The sequence below is a fragment of the Pogoniulus pusillus genome, chromosome 5 (genome assembly GCF_015220805.1).
Source record: "Pogoniulus pusillus isolate bPogPus1 chromosome 5, bPogPus1.pri, whole genome shotgun sequence".
Classification (NCBI taxonomy): Eukaryota; Metazoa; Chordata; class Aves; order Piciformes; family Lybiidae; genus Pogoniulus; species Pogoniulus pusillus.
Window position 1 is genome coordinate 16,445,838 of NC_087268.1, and position 20,834 is coordinate 16,466,671.

Consider the following 20,834-nt stretch of genomic DNA (forward strand, 5'->3'; position numbering starts at 1 on the left):
GGAAATTCATGAAGAATTAGTTCAGGACCTGCTGAGCCATCTGGACACCCACAAGTCCATGGGACCAGATGGGATCCATCCCAGGGTGCTGAGAGAGCTGGCAGCTGAGCTGGCCAAGCTGCTCTCCATCATTTTCCAGCAGTCCTGGCTCACCGGAGAGGTCCCAGGAGACTGGAAAATGGCCAACGTGGTCCCCATCCACAAGAAGGGTTGGATGGAGGAACCTGGGAACTACAGACCTGTCAGCCTGACCTCAGTGCCAGGGAAACTGATGGAGCAGGTTATCTTGGGGGTGATAAGAGCGCACCTGAGGGATGGCAAAGAGCTCAGGTCCAGCCAGCATGGGTTTAGGAAGGGCAGATCCTGCCTCTCCAACCTGATCTCCTTCTATGATCAGGTGACCTGCTTGGTGGATGTGGGGAGGCTGTGGATGTGGTCTATCTGGACTTCAGCAAGGCCTTTGACACTGTCCCCCACAGCAAACTGCTGGCTAAGCTGTCAGCCCGTGGCTTGGATGGCAACACTCTGTGCTGGGTTAGGAACTGGCTGGAGGGACGGACCCAGAGAGTGGTGGTGAATGGTGCCACATCCAGCTGGCAGCTGTCACTAGTGGTGTCCCTCAGGGATCTGTGCTGGGCCCCATCCTCTTTAACATCTTCATAGATGATCTGGATGAGGGCATGGAGTCAGTCATCAGCAAGTTTGCAGATGACACTAAGCTGGGGGCAGATGTGGCTGGGTTGGAGGGCAGAAGGGCTCTGCAGCGGGACCTTGACCACCTGCACAGATGGGCAGAGTCCAATGGGATGGGGTTCAATAGCTCCAAGTGCTGGGTGCTGCACTTTGGCCACAACAACCCCATGCAGAGATACAGGCTGGGGTCGGAGTGGCTGGAGAGCAGCCAGACAGAGAGGGATCTGGGGGTGCTGATTGATACCCGCCTGAACATGAGCCAGCAGTGTGCCCAGGTGGCCAAGAGAGCCAGTGGCATCCTGGCCTGCATCAGGAATGGTGTGGTCAGCAGGAGCAGGGAGGTCATTCTGCCCCTGTACTCTGCACTGGTTAGACCACACCTTGAGTACTGTGTTCAGTTCTGGGCCCCCCAGTTTAGGAGGGACATTGAGATGCTTGAGTGTGTCCAGAGAAGGGCGACGAGGCTGGTGAGAGGCCTTGAGCACAGCCCTACGAGGAGAGGCTGAGGGAGCTGGGATTGTTTAGCCTGGAGAAGAGGAGGCTCAGGGGTGACCTTATTGCTGTCTACAACTACCTGAGGGGTGGTTGTGGCCAGGAGGAGGTTGCTCTCTTCTCTCAGGTGGCCAGCGCCAGAACGAGAGGACACAGCCTCAGCCTCAGGCTGCGCCAGGGGAAATTTAGGCTCGAGGTGAGGAGAAAGTTCTTCACTGAGAGAGTCATTGGACACTGGAATGGGCTGCCCGGGGAGGTGGTGGAGTCGCCGTCCCTGGGGCTGTTCAAGGCAAGATTGGACGTGGCACTTGGTGCCATGGTCTAGCCTTGAGCTCTGTGGTAAAGGGTTGGACTTGATGATCTGTGAGGTCTCTTCCAACCCTGATGATACTGTGATACTGTGATACCTCCAGCTATGGGGCCTCAACCACCTCCCTGGGCAACCCATTCCAGCCTCTCACCAGTCTCATGCTCAACAACTTCCTCCTCATGGACAGTCTGAATCTCCCCACCTTCATCTTTGCTTCACTCCCCGTAGTCCTCTCCCTCATAGCCTAAAAAGTCCCTCTCCAGCTTTTTTGTAAAGCTCCTTCAGATACTGGAAGGCCACAAGAAGGTCACCTGGGAGCCTTCTCTTCTGCAGACTGAACAGCCTCAACTCTTTCAGTCTGTCCTCATAGCAGACCTGCTCCAGCCCTCTGAGCATCCTCGTGGCCCTTCTCTGGACATGCTCCAGCATCTCCACATCCCTCTTATCGTAGGGGCTCCAGAACTGGATGCAGTACTCCATGTGGGGTCTGACCAGAGCGTAGTAGAGGGGGAATGTCTATTTGTCCATTTTCAGCATCTTTTTCTCACTTTGGAATCCTCCAGCATCCTTTCCATGAGAAGCTTGAAAAAGCCTGGCATACTCCGTGACTACCATGCTTTAATGTTGCCCTATCACCCAGAGAGCACGTTACTATAACTGAGTGATAGATTTCCTGGGAAATTTCATTTTCCACCTCCACCTGAGAATGGCCCAGGCTGTGGTCTCAGCACCTGACTTTTCCTCCAGGTGAAACCTCATATTACATTGTGTCTTGACTCCCAGGCCAGCAATTTGCCTTTGACCCACACATAATAGAGCACATATGTGGCTCTATTTCTGGATGCTCATAAGGAAAACACATGCATGCATGTTTTTCACTTGTGCATATATGAGTGTAGATATGGCTCTGTGAGGAGATGTCTGCACTTGTGAGTCTGTAGCTATCACAAATGCAAAAGCTTACAGAAATGTAAGCATCTTGCCAGATAGAAGCATTGGCATGTTCTCACCTGAAGTATGCCAGTGCAGATACAGACCTACAAAGGATGGCTAAAGCAGCTGTAAGCACCTTACTGGAAGCACCTAGGATGTATCTGGGCTTCCCACCTGTGCCAGTTTGAAGCTAGCTAGAATGTTTTGTGTAGAAGAATTAGATCACAGGCTATGAAAGAGAAACAAATGCTGATGTCTACTTCACTCACAGGCTTGCTGAGATGTATAAGAACAAGAGTATAAACATAGATAAGACAGATTTGGTGTTCGAGCACTGCCTGGGCTTTGAGATGCATTTCTCTCTAACCTCATCTACCATCTCTCTGATTAATCCACTTGCTTCCTAACCCCCCTGGATGACCCTCCATTCTTCCTTGGGGCACAAGGCAACATCTGGGGTAAGGTAGGGGAATGGGAGAAGGTGGAAGGGTGGTTGGGAGCCCCTCCTGGGGACTCAGGTTTCTGGGAAGGCTGTTGTGTTTCTGTATTACCTTTTGTGGTGGAGGGTTGCAAAGCCCTCTTGCAAAGCCCTCATTTATACAGAATTGTGGCTTGAAGGATCATCAATCAAGGAGTTAAAACCTTGCTCTCATTTGCCTGCATGACTACAGCCACTGTCCCAACCGCCGTTTCTAGCTGTGGGAAGATTTCTCCCCCAGAGGGACATAAGCTGTAAACATGAGCCGTTGTTTTGGGAAAAGGACCTTGGGTCTGAGACACTATGAGCACCCTACGCACACCTGCTGGGGGCTGACCCTTACCAGCCCCTGGGGTGGTGCCACAGGTTGTTTTGGTAAGAAAATAACCTATCTGTGCCTCACACCTAATTTTGAGCCAATCTGTATTGTCCACTTGTGTCAACCCAAGTCTGGCTGGCACATCTCTTTTGAACAGTATTTAAGATGTTGCATTATCCTAATAAACTGGTACTCTCGCTCACTCACTCTCACACACACACACACACACGCACGGCACAGCTCAGCACTCGCACTGCAGCATCGACGCTACAGCCTACTTGCCAGCACTTTGATCTGCGCCAGCCTCCGGACGGACACCAGCACCCAGCTTGGTTCGGACCCGCGGAAGCTCAGACAGCGCGCCCCAATCCACGATATTTAGGACTTTCAGAACTGACAGTGAGTAACTGAGAAAACTTGATCTAAAGCCAGAATAATGTCTCAAAGCCTTCCAGTGGAACTCTCACTTCGCCACAGACTCTCTTCCTAAATCCTTTCAAACTGTTGCTAAATTCCTGATTTCTTATACACAGTCATTCTGTAATTTAATTCACAACCGCATATAAAGGACTTATGTGGGGTAGTTACAAATAAGTTTGGGGAAGGGGATTCCTAGTGTTTATAATAATAAATCTTTTATATTCTTTCAAATTCGGCCTCGCATTTCATTCCCCAAAAACCCAGACCAACTCCACTCCGTGACACCTTTTACCTTGTATACTTCTGTATATAGCTGTGTATACTGTAAATACCTGCTGGTATATTGAGCTAAGCTGTAAAGATAAGCTTCATTCAATTTCCAGAGCCGCTGAGTCTAGTCTGGGTGATTTCCAAACCACCACACCACCACATGGTTTGTCAGCCCCACTGCACTCCCTTGCCTAGGCAAGGTCTCCATCTCTCCCTCTGCTCTGCATGCAAATTAGTGCAAATTCCCAGTCTGTCCTTAATGACTCACACCAAAACCAATGGAAACAGGCAAACCTGCCATCCCAACTGTCTCATTCCCAACATCATATTTCTCTCTGAAGATCACAAAAATATTATCATAGAATCATTGAGGTTGGAAAAGACCTCTAAAATAATCAAGTCTCTCTGTCAACCCAACACCATGGTGTCCCAAAGTGGTTTTTGAACATCTCCAGGGATGGTGACTTCATCACTTCCCTGGGCTGCCTGTTTCAGTCTTTAATAACCCTTTTGGTACAGAAGATTTTCCTAATGCCTGACCTAAACCTCCTTTGGCATAACTTCATGCCATTCGTGACTTGTCAGAAGAGACCAACACCCACCTCTCTACAATCTCCTTTTAGGTATCACAGAATCATAGAATCAAACAGGTTGGAAGAGACCTCCAAGATCATCCAGTCCAACCTAGTGCCCAGGCCTGTTCAATCAACTAGACCATGGCACTAAGTGCCTCAGCCAGGCTTTGCTTCAACACCTCCAGGAATGGTGACTCCACCACCTCCCTGGGCAGCCCATTCCAATGCCAGTCACTCTCTCTGGCAACAACTTCCTCCTCACATCCAGTAGTTGTAGAGAACAAGAAGCTCTCCCTTCAACAACCTTTTCTTCAGACTAAACAACTCCAATTCCCTCAGACACTCCGCATAAGACCTGTTCTCCAGACCTTGGATGTATTTAAAAGCTGCCTAGATATGGTGCTTGAGGACATGGTGTAGTAGCAGCCCTGGTAGAGTTAGACAATGGTTGGGTTGATGTTCTTAGAGATCTTTTCCAGCCATGGTGATTCTGTGATAAAGAAGATGGAATGTATTTAAAAATCCAGGGAGACCAAGGTAATGCAACAGTCTTCCCACTTCTGATGTTATCCACAGTGTCTTGCCAGCTAGCCAGTGCCTATACTTCTGTTTCACAAAAAAAAAACCCAACAAACACAAACAAATCCCAAGCTGGATGAGATGGAAATAGATCCAACCCAAGCCTCTTTTTGTTTGGTTTGTTCCCCCTTCCACATAATGCAATTAAGTGAAAACATTAACATCACAGTATCACAGTATCACAGTATCACCAAGGTTGGAAGAGACCTCACAGATCACCAAGTCCAACCCTTTACCACAGTGCCCAAGGCTAGACCATGGCACCAAGTGCCACATCCAACCTTGCCTTGAACTGCCCCAGGGACGACGACCCCACCACCTCCCCAGGCAGCCCATTCCAGTGTCCAATGACTCTCTCAGTGAAGAACTTTCTCCTCACCTCGAGCCGAAATTTCCCCTGGCGCAGCCTGAGGCTGTGTCCTCTTGTTCTGGAGCTGGCCACCTGAGAGAAGAGAGCAACCTCCCCCTGGCCACAACCACCCTTCAGGTAGCTGTAGACAGCAATAAGGTCACCCCTGAGCCTCCTCTTCTCCAGGCTAAACAACCCCAGCTCCCTCAGCCTCTCCTCGTAGGGCTTGTGCTTGAGGCCTCTCACCAGCCTCGTCGCCCTTCTCTGGACATCGATTTACTCTCTTTTCCTACTCAGTGCCTTCTTACACCCATGTTCAAAGAGCAGTGCAGCAATCCTAGTATTTATGTTTACATCCTTCCAGCTTGCCCGTCCTCTTGAAAGGTCAGGTATCTCATGTGAGTGAGTCATTCATCCACCCTTTTGGAGAGTATGAGAATAGAAATTCTTTGAAGCTTTGTGTTTTTGGCACAAGGACATTCCGATATGATCTAAGAATCACAGAGACACCCTCCGGTCCCTGGAGGACTGGGGAACAGGTTTGGCTGGAAAAAAAAAAAAGTTTTACTCATGTGATGGGCACCCTACCAATCACACAGCACGTTCCTCAAGCAACCTGGGCTACTTAAAGCCCAGAGAAGGTGAGAGGAAGGGGCTTTTCAGCCTTGCAGGTGGGTCGGGATCTCGGCTGGGAAGGTCAGGAGAAGCCAAGGGTGAGTGCCATACTTTGGTCATCATCTTAATGAGGCATGTGAGTGATAGGTGTTAAGAGCAAAGGAAGCTTTTATGTTTAATTGCTTTTATGTTTAATGGGGTTTATGTTGAATGGTTTTTATGTTGAATGGTTTTGATTTCACTCCCTGGGCTGCGTTTAGTATGTGGGAGTCTGGTACCTGGGTAAGGTTAACTGCAGAGGGTTATTAAGTCTTTCATTTTTCTCGCCTCAGGCTGTGTCTTCTCTATGGCTGTTTTAATTTGTTTTGTATGGGTTTTTTTTCTCCTTAAGAATGAGGAGGAGGGAATGGGAAAATTAAATCTGTTGCAAATATATCTGAGTGTTGGTGGGAGTGGGAAACAGGAAAGAAGGAAAAATCATTGCAGATAAAAAGATATCCTGTAATTCCCCCTCACTTGTGAAATTGGAACAGAAGAAAGCAAACAAAAAGAACATAAAAAAAAAACCACCAAAACACCCAAAAGCCTCTTGTTTTGGCTGTGCTTAGCTAATGAGAGAGAGAGGAAAAACCTACCTCCCAGCTCTATTTCCAAAGTAATTATGCTTGATGATGATTTACCAGCCACTCCACTCTTCACACAGGCTTCATTTCATAGCAGTCTCTCTCAAAAGGAAACGTAATTAGTCTCTGACCCCTGCCTGATGCTGAGCTTTGTTTTTGCTTTATTTTTCTCCCTTGGTAGCACAAAATAACTGGCTGGCTCTTCCAGCAGCACAAGCTGTTCTCTGCCAGAGGCAGCTGCGTTTCAGAGCTGGTAGGGCAACGGGGAAGGAGAGTGTGGTTTTGTGCATGCTGGAGGTGTTTAAAACAACTGAACGAATGATGACTTAACACTTGTAAAACATTTGTCTTCTAACATCAGAGTCCAAATTATTCATCAACAACATATTCAATTGCATTCTCTTTAAAGCTACCTAACTCTGTGTGCTTGTATCTGGAAACTACCTTCTTTTTAAGCCCATTAAGGATTACATTTCCTGCTAAAACCAACTGAAAAGGGAAAAAAAACAAACCCTGACTACAGTAAGTTTATTACTGTCTCCTTGAGAAGTGCCCTGATTGAGGCCACTTAAGCCTTGATACATCAGAGCCCACAGAAGGTTAGGGTGTGGGCACATCCGTGGCTCACGGAGGCTTCTCGCAGCAGCGGCACCGGCACTAGTTCTGGTATGGCACCTCCAGCAGCTGTTCCACACCACTGACTTCCCTCCATGAGTGCCCCAGCCCAGGCATCTCACTCCTGCCTGTACAGACATGCTCTCCAGACAGAGCTGGCTGAGCACAAGGAGCAGGAGGTGTGGTACCCAGGCTTCTGCACCAGGGAGGATTACCAACATGGACCAGGTTCCTGCTGTTGATCAGTTGAGTTTGTTTAGTTGTGCTTGAGTGGTGCAGAGCCTCGAGCTAAGGGTGTGTGGGGCCCGTGAGTAATAAAACAAAAGCGTCCCTTTTCTCTGTGTACTTAAACCAGAAGATGAGAATGCAACACCCTGCACAAGGACGTTGACGCAAAGGAGGGAAGCAAGGGGTGAGGTGAAGTCTCTCTAAGCCACCTCACCAAGACCTCCATGAGCAAGGTGTAGGCGCAAATGATGACGCTCACAGAGGTGGTTTTGGCCACAGTGCCATGACTCCACCACAATAACTGTCACAAAATGCCAGACAATCAAATTTTGAACTGCTTCTGCATGGGGTAATGCCAAACTGGTTCTTACCCATTGGCTTTTTGAGGTGGAGATGGAGTAGGACTAGGCTGAGCAGGGGGCGTTCATCTGTAAGGCAACTGAAAACCTGTCCCAATGTATAGGAAGAGGAGGCTTCAAAAGATCAGCCAGCCCAATGTGTGTGAGGAATGCACAGAGACAGAAATCCAAGAACTTGAATCCAAGAACTGCTGTGAGCAGGCCTTGCTTTGAAAGCCTGCATGAAGTCACCAAAAAGATAAAGGCAGAAGCTAGCCTCTGCAGAAGGAGCTTCCTTTTCAGCTTCTACAGTTGTGCTGCAGGTCTCACAGAGCTACTGCAAGTAGAGGAAGGGAGGAGCAGTCAAGAAGACTCCAAGGTCATGGAAAGAAGAGATCTGTCTGCAAGTTGTGAAGAAAGTGGTGGAGGCAGGGCCACTGTAGCTCTTGCATTCTGACAGGCTCAGCTGGCCCCTGTGTGTGTTGAGAGTGTTTTAAGGGTGTGAAGGGAGAAGTTAGTCTGTGTTGTGACCAGAGCATAAGGAAGATGAAGTTGATGTGCTTCATGAGGGATGTCTGGTTTTGTGGTACAAAGAGAGCAAAAGACACTTTTCCAAAGCTGCTTGGAGCATGGAGTAAAGTCTGTGGTAGTGATAATTGAATACCTCGGACCTAGATGGGTTATGGATAAATTTCAATGTGGATAGGATGTGCTGAGGAACCCCAGGCTCATGCAAGCTCAAGGCTTAAATCCCAGAATCTGGCCACCTTCTGTTGTGCAAATTTTGGATAACAGTTGCAGCTGAAGCTTGATTCCTCATGGATTTTCCAGAAACCCCAAGAAACTGTACTCAGTTGCTAAAACTAATCTTGACCAGTCAACAAAGAAGGCTTTTCTACTTCCAAACAGATTTGTGCCCACAGGCAGGAGGTACCTGTCTCTATGGGGTTGGGAGGACTGCCTGCCAGTGTCACACCCCAAGGGTAATTGTGAGCCATACCTGCATGCACCTTGCCTCAGGCAAGTCAGCCAAGGTTTGACTCTGTAGTCATGTACCTGTGCCAAGTGCTGTGCAAACTGCTCCTGCTTAACCCTGCTTACCTTTAGGTGTGAGGAACAGGCAGAAGGTGGAAGGGCTCAGACCTCCTACAGCTTCTTCTGTGGGATGTGTTGGAGGGTCATCTCTCCAGCTGCTGCAGTGTTTGTATGGCCTTGGAGCACCTCCCCAGTGTCTCATTCATGATGCTAATATTAGAATCTCTACAATAGAGAAGGGCCCAAACAAGGGGTGAATGAAGCCAGCACTGAGAAACTGACTCCCTTGTTGCTGCTCATTTGGAGGCAGAGGGAGGATTTGTAGTGATATGGCAACATTGCTACAGTGTTCATTTTTAAGCTTACATGAAAGGCTTTTTCTTGCCTTTTCCCATTCCTGGTCTCTCCACCTGCCGTTCCTGCTCTGCAATCCCAATAGTCTTCAGTGAGGTACTGGCCCTAGGTTGCCTAGAAGCTTGCTAGTCTCCAGCTGATATCTGTGTGGTGGTGACTGTGTCTAGCTTTCTTCTCAGCTACAGTAGCCTAGGAGATGGGCTTGCCCCAGGGGAAGAGGTTTGCTTTCTTGGGCTGACATGCCTGCAATAGTACCTGCTCAAAGAGAAGCAAGAGAGAGAGAGAGGTAGCACCTGCCAGGGAAGAAAAGAGCCAGCTTGTGAGGAGACAAGCACAGGCTGGATGGACAACCCATATACAAGTTGTGAGTGCTGTTATTACATTTCAGGGAGTTCTGTAGAAGAGAAGAGGAGGGAGAAAGAGGTTCCTGTGGTGTTAAAGAAAGGCTTGTGAGTATCAATGACGCTCAGTGATATCTAACTTCTTAGCCACGTGGCACACTCAGCCCTGCAACCTACATGGCAGACCTACTTTTCCATGGGAGTAGCTAGAGCTCATGTGACGACATTTGAGCACAGGAGCTTTCCTTGCTTTTTGAACTGCTCTCTGACTTCTGATGTCTCTAAGCCATCAAGAATGAAAGGCTTTTCTAAAATCGCTGGAGTCTGCAGCACAATGATCTAGGACAAGGAGCAATGGGTGTAAGTTGCAGCACAAGAGGTTCCACCTCAACACAAGGGGGAACTTCTTTCCTGTAAGGGTCACAGAGCACTGGAACAGGCTCCCCAGAGAGGTTGTGGAGTCTTCTTCCCTGGAGCCTTTCAAGGCCTGTCTGGATGTGTTCCTCTGTGATCTGTGTTAGATAGTGTTGTCCTGCTGTGGCAGGGGGGTTGGACTGTATGATCTCCTTGGGTCCCTTCCAACCCCTAAAATCCTGTGATCCTGTGACATCCTGTGATCTAGGCAGTGGCCTCTGCAGCCTTCAGATGACTGGAGGACCATTGTCTGCCTCAAGTTTGCTGGCTTTGTAGTGTTGCATTGCATACCTTATGCGGTCAAACACTGCTCAGTCAGAGATCTGATCTGCAAGGCAATTCTGTGTGGCCGCTGGGCACATTGGTTGATCAACAAGTTTTGCTGGGATAGAGCTTCACATTGACCTCATGGGATGACCATTTTCAAGTGCAGGGTCATACAGCTTCAGGTATGTTGGGCTGGCCTCCAGCACTAAAAAGTGCTTCCTACACTGAAACTAATGGCAGTCCTCACTCAGACTGTCCTGGGCTCTGCTGCTGGTATAACAGTGAAAACAATGAAGAGCTTTCCAAGTTGGACTCAATGATCCTAGAGGTCTTTTCCAACCTGGTTAATTCTGTGGTTCAAATTACTGCAGAAAGGGTGGCAGGAAAATCTGGCTTTCCCTCTGTCACTGTTGGAAGTCCTGACTATCCTAAAAGTGCAGCTGATGAGGAGGCAATATTAAAGGTGGCAATGTTAAAGGCATCCCAAGTCCTCCCCCCTTCACTGACAGCTGTACCCACACTCATTTTCCATCAGCTTCTTTGAAGAATCCCAGAGTCACTAATCCCATTGAGAGAAGGCACTAGTGCAGGTACTCTGGCAGAAGAGGGGTGTTCATGCTGCATTTCGTCTTGTCTGCTCAAGATGGGCTTACTTAAGCCTTTCTCTATTGGCTTGTATTTTCTCGACCACCCAGTAAAGGCAGCTGTCTCAGGGCAGGGGATTTTCTTCTCCCAAGCAAGTTTCCATTGGTACTGGTCTTGTTTCTCTAAGGGGTCTTACACCTCTGACAAGTGCCTTTATGCTGCTTTCTCTGGAAGGGTATGAATTTGATGCAGTGTGCCTAGCCTCAGCCTGCAGGATGTAACGCGCTCAGGAATTCAGTGGGAATGCTACTTGGCCTGACTCCCGTGAGCCAGCTGCAGCCTGAGCTGCTCCCCCCCCCCACTCCCTCAGACCTGACCAAGAGCTCGGGCCCCAGCTTCAGTTTGAAGCATGAACGGGGGACAGCACTACCCTTAGCAAGGTGCTGCTAAGCCATGTGCTGTAGATGTGCGCATAAGATACAGCTAAAGCATCACAGTTGCAGGTGTGGTACTTCTATCCAAAATGAAATTGCCAGCAGGGTGGGTAGCATACCCTATGGTAAAGCTGTCTGCTTTGGAAGAGGAAAGAGGTGAGAGTGCTGAACATGTCCTCTGCCCATCTGGGTGTAGTTGGTGTTTCTAGCCAGATGGAAATACAGCATTATGAGCTAAGGTTTGCATGGGTGCTGTTGTGGTGATGGAAATCCAATGCAAAACCTTAGCGTGCAAATCCATGCTAAGGTTTGCATGGGTGCTGTTGTGGTGATGGAAATCCAATGCAAAACCTTAGCGTGCAAATCCATGCTAAGGTTTGCATGGGTGCTGTTGTGGTGATGGAAGTATGATCCTATACGGAGCTGGAGACATGAAGTGCCCCCAGAGTGGTCCATGTCTTCTGTAGCTCAAATGTCAGGGAGAGTTAAAGTTACTAGGTTCACACCTGGGTAAGTTTCTCCTCTGAAACTGAAGCAAGGGGTACAAGGTGTGCATAGAGGCAGGAAGGTCCTGTCTGTTCTCCTCAGGGATGATTTTTATTGAGTGAAGCTTATTGTGTGGGCCTAACTGAAGACTGCTTTGCTTTCTCCCAGGTTGCATGAAGAATTAAAGATGGCAAAAAGTGATGATGGCATACACATCTTGCAGGGTCTATTAGTCTTTGGAAATGTGATCATTGGGGTAAGTGAAGTGGGACAAGTATAGGTGGAGGTTTCCTTGCACTGTGATGTTTCTTAAAACAGCAGTTTCTAGCCATAAAATCCCTCTCCATGTGTGAGGTCCTTATGTCAATAGATCATTAAAGGAGAGCTGTGCTAGCTGATAACTTGGGTGGGGAGGGGACAGCAAGGGCTGATCCATAAGACCAAGATGAATTGTAGGGGAAGGGCCCTTGCTGCTGACAACACCTTTTCAAGCACCTCTCTCCATATAGTGATAGGAAAGTTTCTGCTAGTTCTTTCCGATCTAGGCTGGATGAGATTTACCTTCAATTCTTCTTTGAAGACAGGATGCAAGAGATTGTAGCATTGGACAGAGTTATTGAGCAGCTCCTGTTTGTCAGGGAGTTGAATAAAAGGAAAGAGGCTTCTGTCTTTCTCTGTTTCTGTCATTCCTTTGAGGAAGCTTGGCATAATTGATTGGATAGGGCTGGGTGCTAGGTTGGACTGGATGATCTTGGAGGTCTCTTCCAACCTGGTTGATTCTATAATTCTAATGGATTACCCAAACTTGCACTTCTCAGATCTGTGGCATTGCCCTGACAGCAGAGTGCATCTACTTTGTGTCCAATCCCCATGGTCTCTACCCTCTGCTGGAAGCCACCGAAAACAAAGACATCTATGCTGGGGCCTGGATCGGCATCTTTGTTGGCTTTGCACTCTTTGCTCTGGCTATCCTTGGTATCGTTGGAGTCATTAAGGCCAACAGGACCTTGCTACTGGTGGTAAGTTTGCCTACCTATTGCTGCCAAACTTAAGACATGCTGCCTTATTTTCACTGTTTGCCTGACCAAGAGAGCTTTTATTAGCGATAAGAAGCCAGATGCTCTTCTTGATCATGCCCGTGGCATCCCAAAAGGTGACTCCTGTGAAGACATATGGATGAGCTGTTCCTGAATCAGACTCAGAATACTAATGTCCATAGCCACAGAGGAGGTTTAAGTTGACTAGCCTGATGTCACCCACCCCAAGCCTGACCTTGACCTTGCCCTGAAGCAATGCAGAAGCACTTATGCAATCTCATGTCGCTGGGATGAGATTTAGATTCTAGTTTCTCCCCACCCCATACTGCCTTTCAGCTGTCATATACTATTCAGTTTAGAAGCTGACAAGTGATGACTTCTGTACGAGGCAATTAGTAGGTGTTAGGATAGCAAATATGGGTGCAATTAAGGCATCAGCAGGCAGGCAGAAATTACAGGGGTGGGGACAGACATCTTTGGATAAACCAGGAACAATGTTAAGATGTAACCAAATCTCTGCTGAATTTTACTTGCTGTCCCTGGGAGTGTTCAAGAAAAGCCTGGATGAGGCACTTAGTGCCATGGTCTAGTTGATTGGATAGGGCTGGGTGCTAGGTTGGACTGGATGATCTTGGAGGTCTCTTCCAACCTGGCTGATTCTATGATTCTATGAAAATTTAATTGGTGCTTGCATTAAGGAAGGGTAGAGTAAAAAACTGGAATCATCTTTCCCTTGGATTAATGTGGGACAGCAGCGTGTCTGTTTTTAAACAAGAGACATGTGGAGATCTGAACTCTGGCACCAGGGAATTTGTCAGCAAACAGCTGAGGGAAGAGAATTCCCTTAACTCTGTATTTTGGTGTCTTGGCTGAAAACCAGGGCAGTGGTATAGAAGATAAGAGAGGGCACGAGGGCAGAAGCTGGGATAAGGAAAGGAATATCCTGAAACTAAGAAGAAGATTGTAAAATGTGGAACAAGAAATAGAGACACAAGATCTCTGAGGAAAATATGGGAAAGGTTAAAGGGATGGTGGTGAGAAAGGAGGAGAAAGAGTGAAAGAGACTATGAGATGGCATGCTCAGGATCTGTTTTGCTGAAGGAAATTCACTTACAAAGTAGGAGTGCTGAGTAAATCTGATGCAAAAGCAGGAGGATCTAAATGACACCCTAATTTCCACCTTCTGTTTCCCAAAAGTATAAAGTTTCCTGCTTGGAGTGAACAGCTTCTTGCTGAAAAGCTTACAGCTAGGAAGTGGAAGGAGAAGACATGGCACAAGCATAAGCTGCCAATGAGATGCAACAACAACAACAAAAGGCAAATGTTATTCTGGGGCATATCAGGCAAAGAATTTTCTATAGAGCTAGAGTGCTGTTAATGTCGTGATGTTCTGATGAGATCTTATCTGTGAGATGGAAAACAGTTCCAGTCATACACCTTCAAGAAAGGAGATTGCAAACTGAAACAAGCACAGGGAAAGACTACAGGAATGTTATGGGCCATGGAATGCACGGAGGAGACTAGGACAGCTTAGGCTCCTTTGCCTTGAGCAGGGCTTCAGGGTTAATCTTGAGGACAAAAAAGGGTTTAACTGTTTCTCCAAGGGCTAACTTTACTGTCCATCTCCCACAGTATATTATTCTGATGTTGATCACTTATGCCTTTGAAATGGCTTCTTGCATCACAGCGGCAACTCACCGAGACTTTGTGAGTATTTCTTTCCTCTTGTATTCTTCCAACCATGCTGTGGAACTATGCAGTTCTAGGGCACAGTGGTCCTGTTGAGTATAGTAAGTGACCTGCTTGGTGGTTCCAGCGTAAACTCAAAAGGACTACTGCAGAGTTAGAATAAGACCTCATATGAAAGGTCTCCAATGCCATTATTGAAATCAAGGACATAACTTTGTTCTTTTTGACGCAGTTTGGTTATTATTGTAACATTACTAAGTGCTTACAAACTTGTTAAGGGACTACTTGTTAAGGAAGTAACAATGTACACTCAAAAGGACTATTGCAGAGTTAGAATAAGACCTCATATGAAAGATCTCCAATGCCATTATTGCAATCAAGGAAACAACTTTGTTCTTTTTGACACAGTTTTGCTATGTTCTCAATGTTTTTAAGCACTTACAAACTTTTAATGGACTACTTGTTAAGGAAGTACCAGTGTAAACTCGAGAGGACTACTGCAGAGTTAGAATAAGGCCTCACATGAAAGGTCTCCAATGCCATTATTGCAATCAATGACATAACTTTGTTCTTTTTGGCACAGTTTTGTTATTATTTTAACCTTTTTAAGTGCTTACAAACTTGTTAACCAGTAAGGGTTAACTCAGTTGTCAACACATGCAGAAGACAAATATGCAGCATTCCCCCCAGACAGTGCTTCTAGTGAGGGAAAGATTTTGTGGGTTATTGGAGAGATTGGTAGGGAAGGAAATTATTGTGGTGATTTAGTTCCAAGTAACATATCCAATGTAACAGCTACTGCACATCACCTGTGATCCAGTGTCTGGCAGAGCCCTGCCTTAGAGCTGTGCTCAAGATGTCTTTGAACACACCACTCAAAGATGGTTTTGTTGCTTCTACCCCTCACAACCTGCTATTTGTTCTCCTGGGTGTAAAACTGGAGGAGAAGCAGCATTCCTGTTCACCAAAATGATACTGAAATAAGCAAACAAACCCACCCCAAATAGCCCTCTCTTTGCTTCCCATGGTCACTTATTTACATACTTTCTACATTCTTTTCTCTCTATTTTTTTTTCTGTAGCTCACTCCAAATTTCTTCCTGAAGCAAATGCTGGAGAGGTATCAGAAGTCAGGGACAGGCAATAGCAATGAGAAATCGCCGGATGAAAGGCTTACAGAAACATGGGATAATCTCATGCTTCAGGTAATAATAACACTGAAAACTCTCACTAATTACTAAATGCTCTGCAGCCCTGGAATTTCAAGTCCTCTTTGGGGATGCTCAGTAATGTAGAGGACAGTACCTGCTTTGAACCTTAAAGTCATGCTACACTCCCGGGTTCGCTTGTTTGTCAGATGGTCAAGTGTCAAAGGCAAGCACTTCAGAAATCTCTCCCAGAAATTTGTGGTTAATGCCTAACCAGCCATGTGCAGGAGCTGTGACCTGACCCCAGGAAGACCATTCCCTTCTCTTCTCCCACAGAACAAGTGCTGTGGGGTGCACGGCCCCAGCGACTGGCAGGAGTACACGTCTGCCTTCCGTGTCGAGCACAACGACGCCGACTTCCCTTGGCCACGCAGTTGCTGTGTCATGAATGCCCAAGGGTCTCCTGTCAACCTGGATGGTTGCAAGCTTGGAGTCTCTGGCTACTACAACAGCAATGTAAGCTCATGTTCACTTTATGTTGGGCAAAAGCACCTTTTTGCAAGGGAAGGAAACAATGAGTAGCTTTCCTCCTGTGGTGTAAGCTGCAGCTGTTCAAAAGATTTCAGGGGCAGGAAGAGTGCCTGGCAGGATCCTGGGCATCTAGAGGTCGTGAGGATGGATCTGGGCTGGTTTCATTTGTGTCTGGTGATAGAATAAGATGCAGTGGATAAAAACTAGAACACATAGAATAGAATCATAGAACCAGTCAGAGTTGGAAGGGACCACAAGGATCATCTAGTTCCAACCCCCCTGCCATGCCCAGGGACACCCTGCCCTAGAACAGGCTGCCCACAGCCTCAAGCCTCAGCCAGCCTGGCCTTAAACACCTCCAGGGATGGGGCCTCAACCACCTTCCTGGGCAACCCATTCCAGCCTCTCACCACTCTCATGATGAACACCTTGCTCCTCTCATCCAATCTAAATCTCCCCACCTCCAGCTTTGCACCATTCCCCCCAGTCCTGTCACTCCCTGAGAGCCTGAAAAGTCCCTCCCCAGCTTTTTTGTAGGCCCCCTTCAAATACTGGAAGAGCACAAGAAGATCACCTCAGAGACTCCTCTTCCAGCCCAAACAGCCCCAACACTTTCAGTCTGTCCTCACAGCAGAGCTGCTCCAGCCCTCTGGTCATCCTCGTGGCCTTTCTCTGGACACACTCCAGCATCTTCACATCCCTCTTGTAATAGGCGTTCCAGAACTGGATGCAGTACTCCAGGTGGGGTCTCACCAGAGCAGAGTAGAGGGGGAGAATCACCTCCCTCGACCTGCCGGCCACACTTCTCCTGATGCAGCCCAGGATCTGGTTGGCCCTGTGGGCTGCAAGTGCACACTGCTGGCCCATGATGAGCTTCTGGTCCACCAGCAGCACCCCCAAATCCCTCTCCTCAGGGCTGCTCTCCAGCCAGTCAGTGCCCAGCCTGGATTTGTGCTTGGCATTGCCTTGACCCAGATGCAGGACCTTGCACTTGGTCTTGTTGATCCTCATGAGGTTGGCTTGTGCCCACCTCTCAATTGAATTCAAGGAATAAGATTTCAAATGAGTTTAAGAAATAACTTCTTTCCTTTGAGGGTGTCGGAGCACTAGACCAGGCTGCCCAGAGAGGTTGTGGGGTATGCTTCTCTGGAGACTTTCAAAACCTAACTGAATGTGTTTCTGTGTGATTTACTCCTGGTGAGCCTGTTCTGTGAGGGGTGTTGAACTAGATGATCTTCAAAAGTCCCTTCCAACCCCACCCATTCTGTGATTCTGTAATAAAGACTCTCATGGGCAAGAGATAACTATTTAGAAAACTCTCCCAGTGCCACCAGAAAGAAATGACATCTCCAACATGTAGATGGACAGTAGCTAAATCAAACTTAGCCTAAACTTAAGTGCATGCACTGTGAGTGAGCAAGTCAGCAGTTCACCTCCTCAAGGTAACACTTCTCAGCAGACCAGCTTATCCTATTTAAAGATATTGCTGGGTCATGAGTAGAGACTTCTGCACAAAGAAGCATTTATAGAAGGTGTTCAAGCTTCCAAGTTTGTATGAGTCCACACAAGCCCTGTGAGGAGAGGCTGAGGGAGCTGGGGGTGTGCAGCCTGGAGAAGAGGAGGCTCAGGGCAGACCTCATGGCCGTCTACAACTACCTGAAGGGAGGCTGTAGCCAGGTGGGGGTTGGTCTCTTCTGCCAGGCAACCAGCAACAGAAAAAGGGGACACAGTCTCAAGTTGTGGTGGGGGAGGTCTAGGCTGGATGTGAGGAGGAAGTTGTTGCCAGAGAATGATTGGCATTGGAATGGGCTGCTCAGGGAGGTTGTTGAGTCACCATCCCTAGAGGTTCAAAAAAACACCAGATGAGGCATTTTGTGCCATGGTCTAGTTAATTGGGCAGGTTGGACTGGATGATGTTGGAGGTCTCTTCCAACCTGCTTGATTCTATGATTTACCTGCAGCTTTGTTTGATTCTGGAGGTCAACTCTGTGTTGGTTGTTTGTGGTTACATATGTATAGTTGGCAAGTGGATGGCATGGGAAGTTGTCCTTGAAGTGTCTGAGATGGGTCTAGTTTGCAATTGGAGATAGGAACAGGTAGACTATCTGGAAGTTGCCAATAAGCCATGTAGCCCTGGCTTGGTTTCTTGAGACACTATGAGCTACCCCCTCAGTCTCTCTTGGAGGTGGATAAGCTTATCACCTTGCAGTACCTTGCTCAGAGTCACTGTTGATTCATTCATGCTTGTCTTTCAGGGTTGTTATGACGCCATTTCTGGGCCAATGAATGCACATGCCTGGGGTGTTGCCTGGTTTGGTTTCGCCATCCTCTGCTGGACTGTGAGTATTTAGTATTTGCCTTTATTTCTTCTTCCCTTGTCTTGCTATTCCACGCCCAGCTGGGTGGGGGTGGGTGTCAGGACTGACGCATTTGAAATGTCTGTAGGTTATTTATAGTTATTCATTCGGCACCAATCTGCCTGTAGCCAGTTCCACTAACAGGGCTACCTTTACAAGTTTCCCCTCATTCTGGCTCCCACAGGTAAGGAATTAAGTGTCCTGCCTGCCTCCTGTGGCTTGCTGCCTTCTCAGCAATACAACAGTGCACACACAGCTTTGCTGACACTTCTTTCTTTATGTTATTCTTTTGTGGAGGGTATTGGATCATCTACACAGTAATCGTGACAGATAATTCAGTTTCTAGTTTGAAGACATTGCATGAGTGTTTCAAGTACTCAGGGTTCAGCAGCTTTGTGACAGATAATCCTCAGTGAGCAGAGTGTTCCTGTCAAGTGGTTATGGCTGCACCTATCTCACATATCTTCTCTCTTCACTGGGAAGCTTCTGTGCAAGATAGAAAGCTTTAAGCGTCCTTTGCCTGAGTGGATTTTGCTTATCAAGAACTTCTCTTGCTCTGTCTTACCAGTGAGACTATAAATGCGTCTGGGGGAGAGATAGGGAGAAGGAAATGGGCAGTAGAGAAACTTAGTAGTGTTGTCATTTCAGTTCTGCGTCCTCCTTGGTACCATGTTCTACTGGAGTCAGATTGATTACTGAAGACCCAGTCCTCAGCGCTGCCCTGAAGCACCATGTGAAACTGCATCTGTTCATCTCTTGCTCCATCCTTCTTGTGCCATGGAGGGTTTGAAGTTTTCCCACCACCTCTCCCATATATGTATTTTTGCCCTTCTAAAAACTTGACACACAGAGATGGTGACTCCAGAAAAGAATCTTCTTGTTCTTTCCCCCTTGTTCTGCAGCTTTATTGCCTCCTGGATGAGGCACAGTCCTTTTGCTGTGCAAGAAATCCTCCCAGCATAAAATAAGAAGTGGTTGGACTTGATGATCTCAAAGGTCTCTTCCAACAGTTCTATGATCCTAAGTGATCTGATTTGCTCTGCGATGCCATCAGAAAGGAACATGTCCATGTATGCTTGTTCCAGAAAAACCTCTCTCTAAAACCATGTTGAATCTAAGTCTCAGTGGTAAGACTCTGGTAAGGGCTATGTGAGCAAAACTCTTAACCTCTTGCAACCACTTGTCATAGGTGCTGCAAGAGAGAAGGCTGCAGACCTTTCTAATACACTTTGTCATTCAGCTTCTGTTCCTAGTCTCTGTCAGTCCTTGCCTCAGAATAAGGCAGATTCTCTAAGAGTTTAAGTGTGTCAGCAGTAAAGATAAGCCTCAGATAAAAGATCTGTTGCTAGTCTTGCCGAATGAAAGGTCATCTCACTCCTCAGCAATGTGCTGCCTGTGTTCAAGCCTACCTCCTGCCACTGATGAAACCACTGCATGTGCTCCTCCCTTAAGAAGTGCCAGTCCAGAAAAAGCTTCACTTGCTACCAAGTGACTCCTTCAAAGAGCTGTTATGTACTTCACTCAAGTTTTCACAAACCTGTGGGCTAGATTATGTGCAGAATAGGAGGGGTCCTGTGTCCTAGTTGGCTTTGGTGAAGTGGCTGTCCCATGCCCCTAGATTATGATACTTCCTGCTTCAGCTACTTGCATGCATATGGTCACATCTGCTGTGTAGCACACCTTCCACATCCCTGGATCACGTAGAACAAGAGGCAAACAATGGCACTGAGTGACTCCTGGGAAAAAGGCAAGCACGGAGTTAATTGAACCAAATCCAGTCCTTGCAGCAGCAGCTACAATTCTCACTCAGTTCAATAGGAGCTGTTTACTTTGGCCCAAACTGAGATGTTGTCCTTCCTAGTGAACAGTTTAGTTACATATGTCACGTGAAATATCTCCTGTATAGAGCATTTTAAAGTGAGGCCTCTTCCTAAGGTGCACTGGGTTCAGGCCCTGACACTTGCCAGCTGCCTTGATTCTTTGGGTTTTTTTTTGTATATTCACCAAAATACTGATTAAAAAGAAATGAAACAGATTTTTTTTTCATGTTCAATACCTTTTCTTGGGCAGGGTGAAGCCCAAGCCCACTGCTACAGAAACTCTCTAGCTGAGTAGTCCCTTGCTGTGCTGTGGAGGAGAGAAAAACACAGATGTAAGGGTGAATACCTTCAGGAAGAAACAAGTTCCTGCAACACTGAAGGGTTTTTCTGTATGAGTGTGCCTTCAGAAAGGAAAATTCCCATGGAATAACCATTCTACTGGTCCAGTAGGATGGTGGGTATCTTGGAAACCCTGGGCTCAGCTATTTCCTTAAGGAAAT

General features: G+C 47.3%; 1 protein-coding gene across 1 annotated transcript; it reads left to right on the forward strand.

Annotated features, from left to right (window-relative positions):
* Positions 1–6,101: 6,101 nt before the first annotated feature.
* Positions 6,102–20,490, forward strand: UPK1B (uroplakin 1B). Its single transcript, XM_064143995.1, has 8 exons — positions 6,102–6,131; positions 11,922–12,009; positions 12,572–12,772; positions 14,423–14,497; positions 15,561–15,683; positions 15,963–16,142; positions 18,413–18,496; positions 19,163–20,490. Exons 2-8 carry the CDS (start codon positions 11,941–11,943, stop codon positions 19,211–19,213), a joined length of 783 nt encoding a protein of 260 aa, XP_064000065.1. The 5' UTR covers positions 6,102–6,131; positions 11,922–11,940; the 3' UTR covers positions 19,214–20,490.
* The last annotated feature ends 344 nt before the right edge of the window (positions 20,491–20,834 follow it).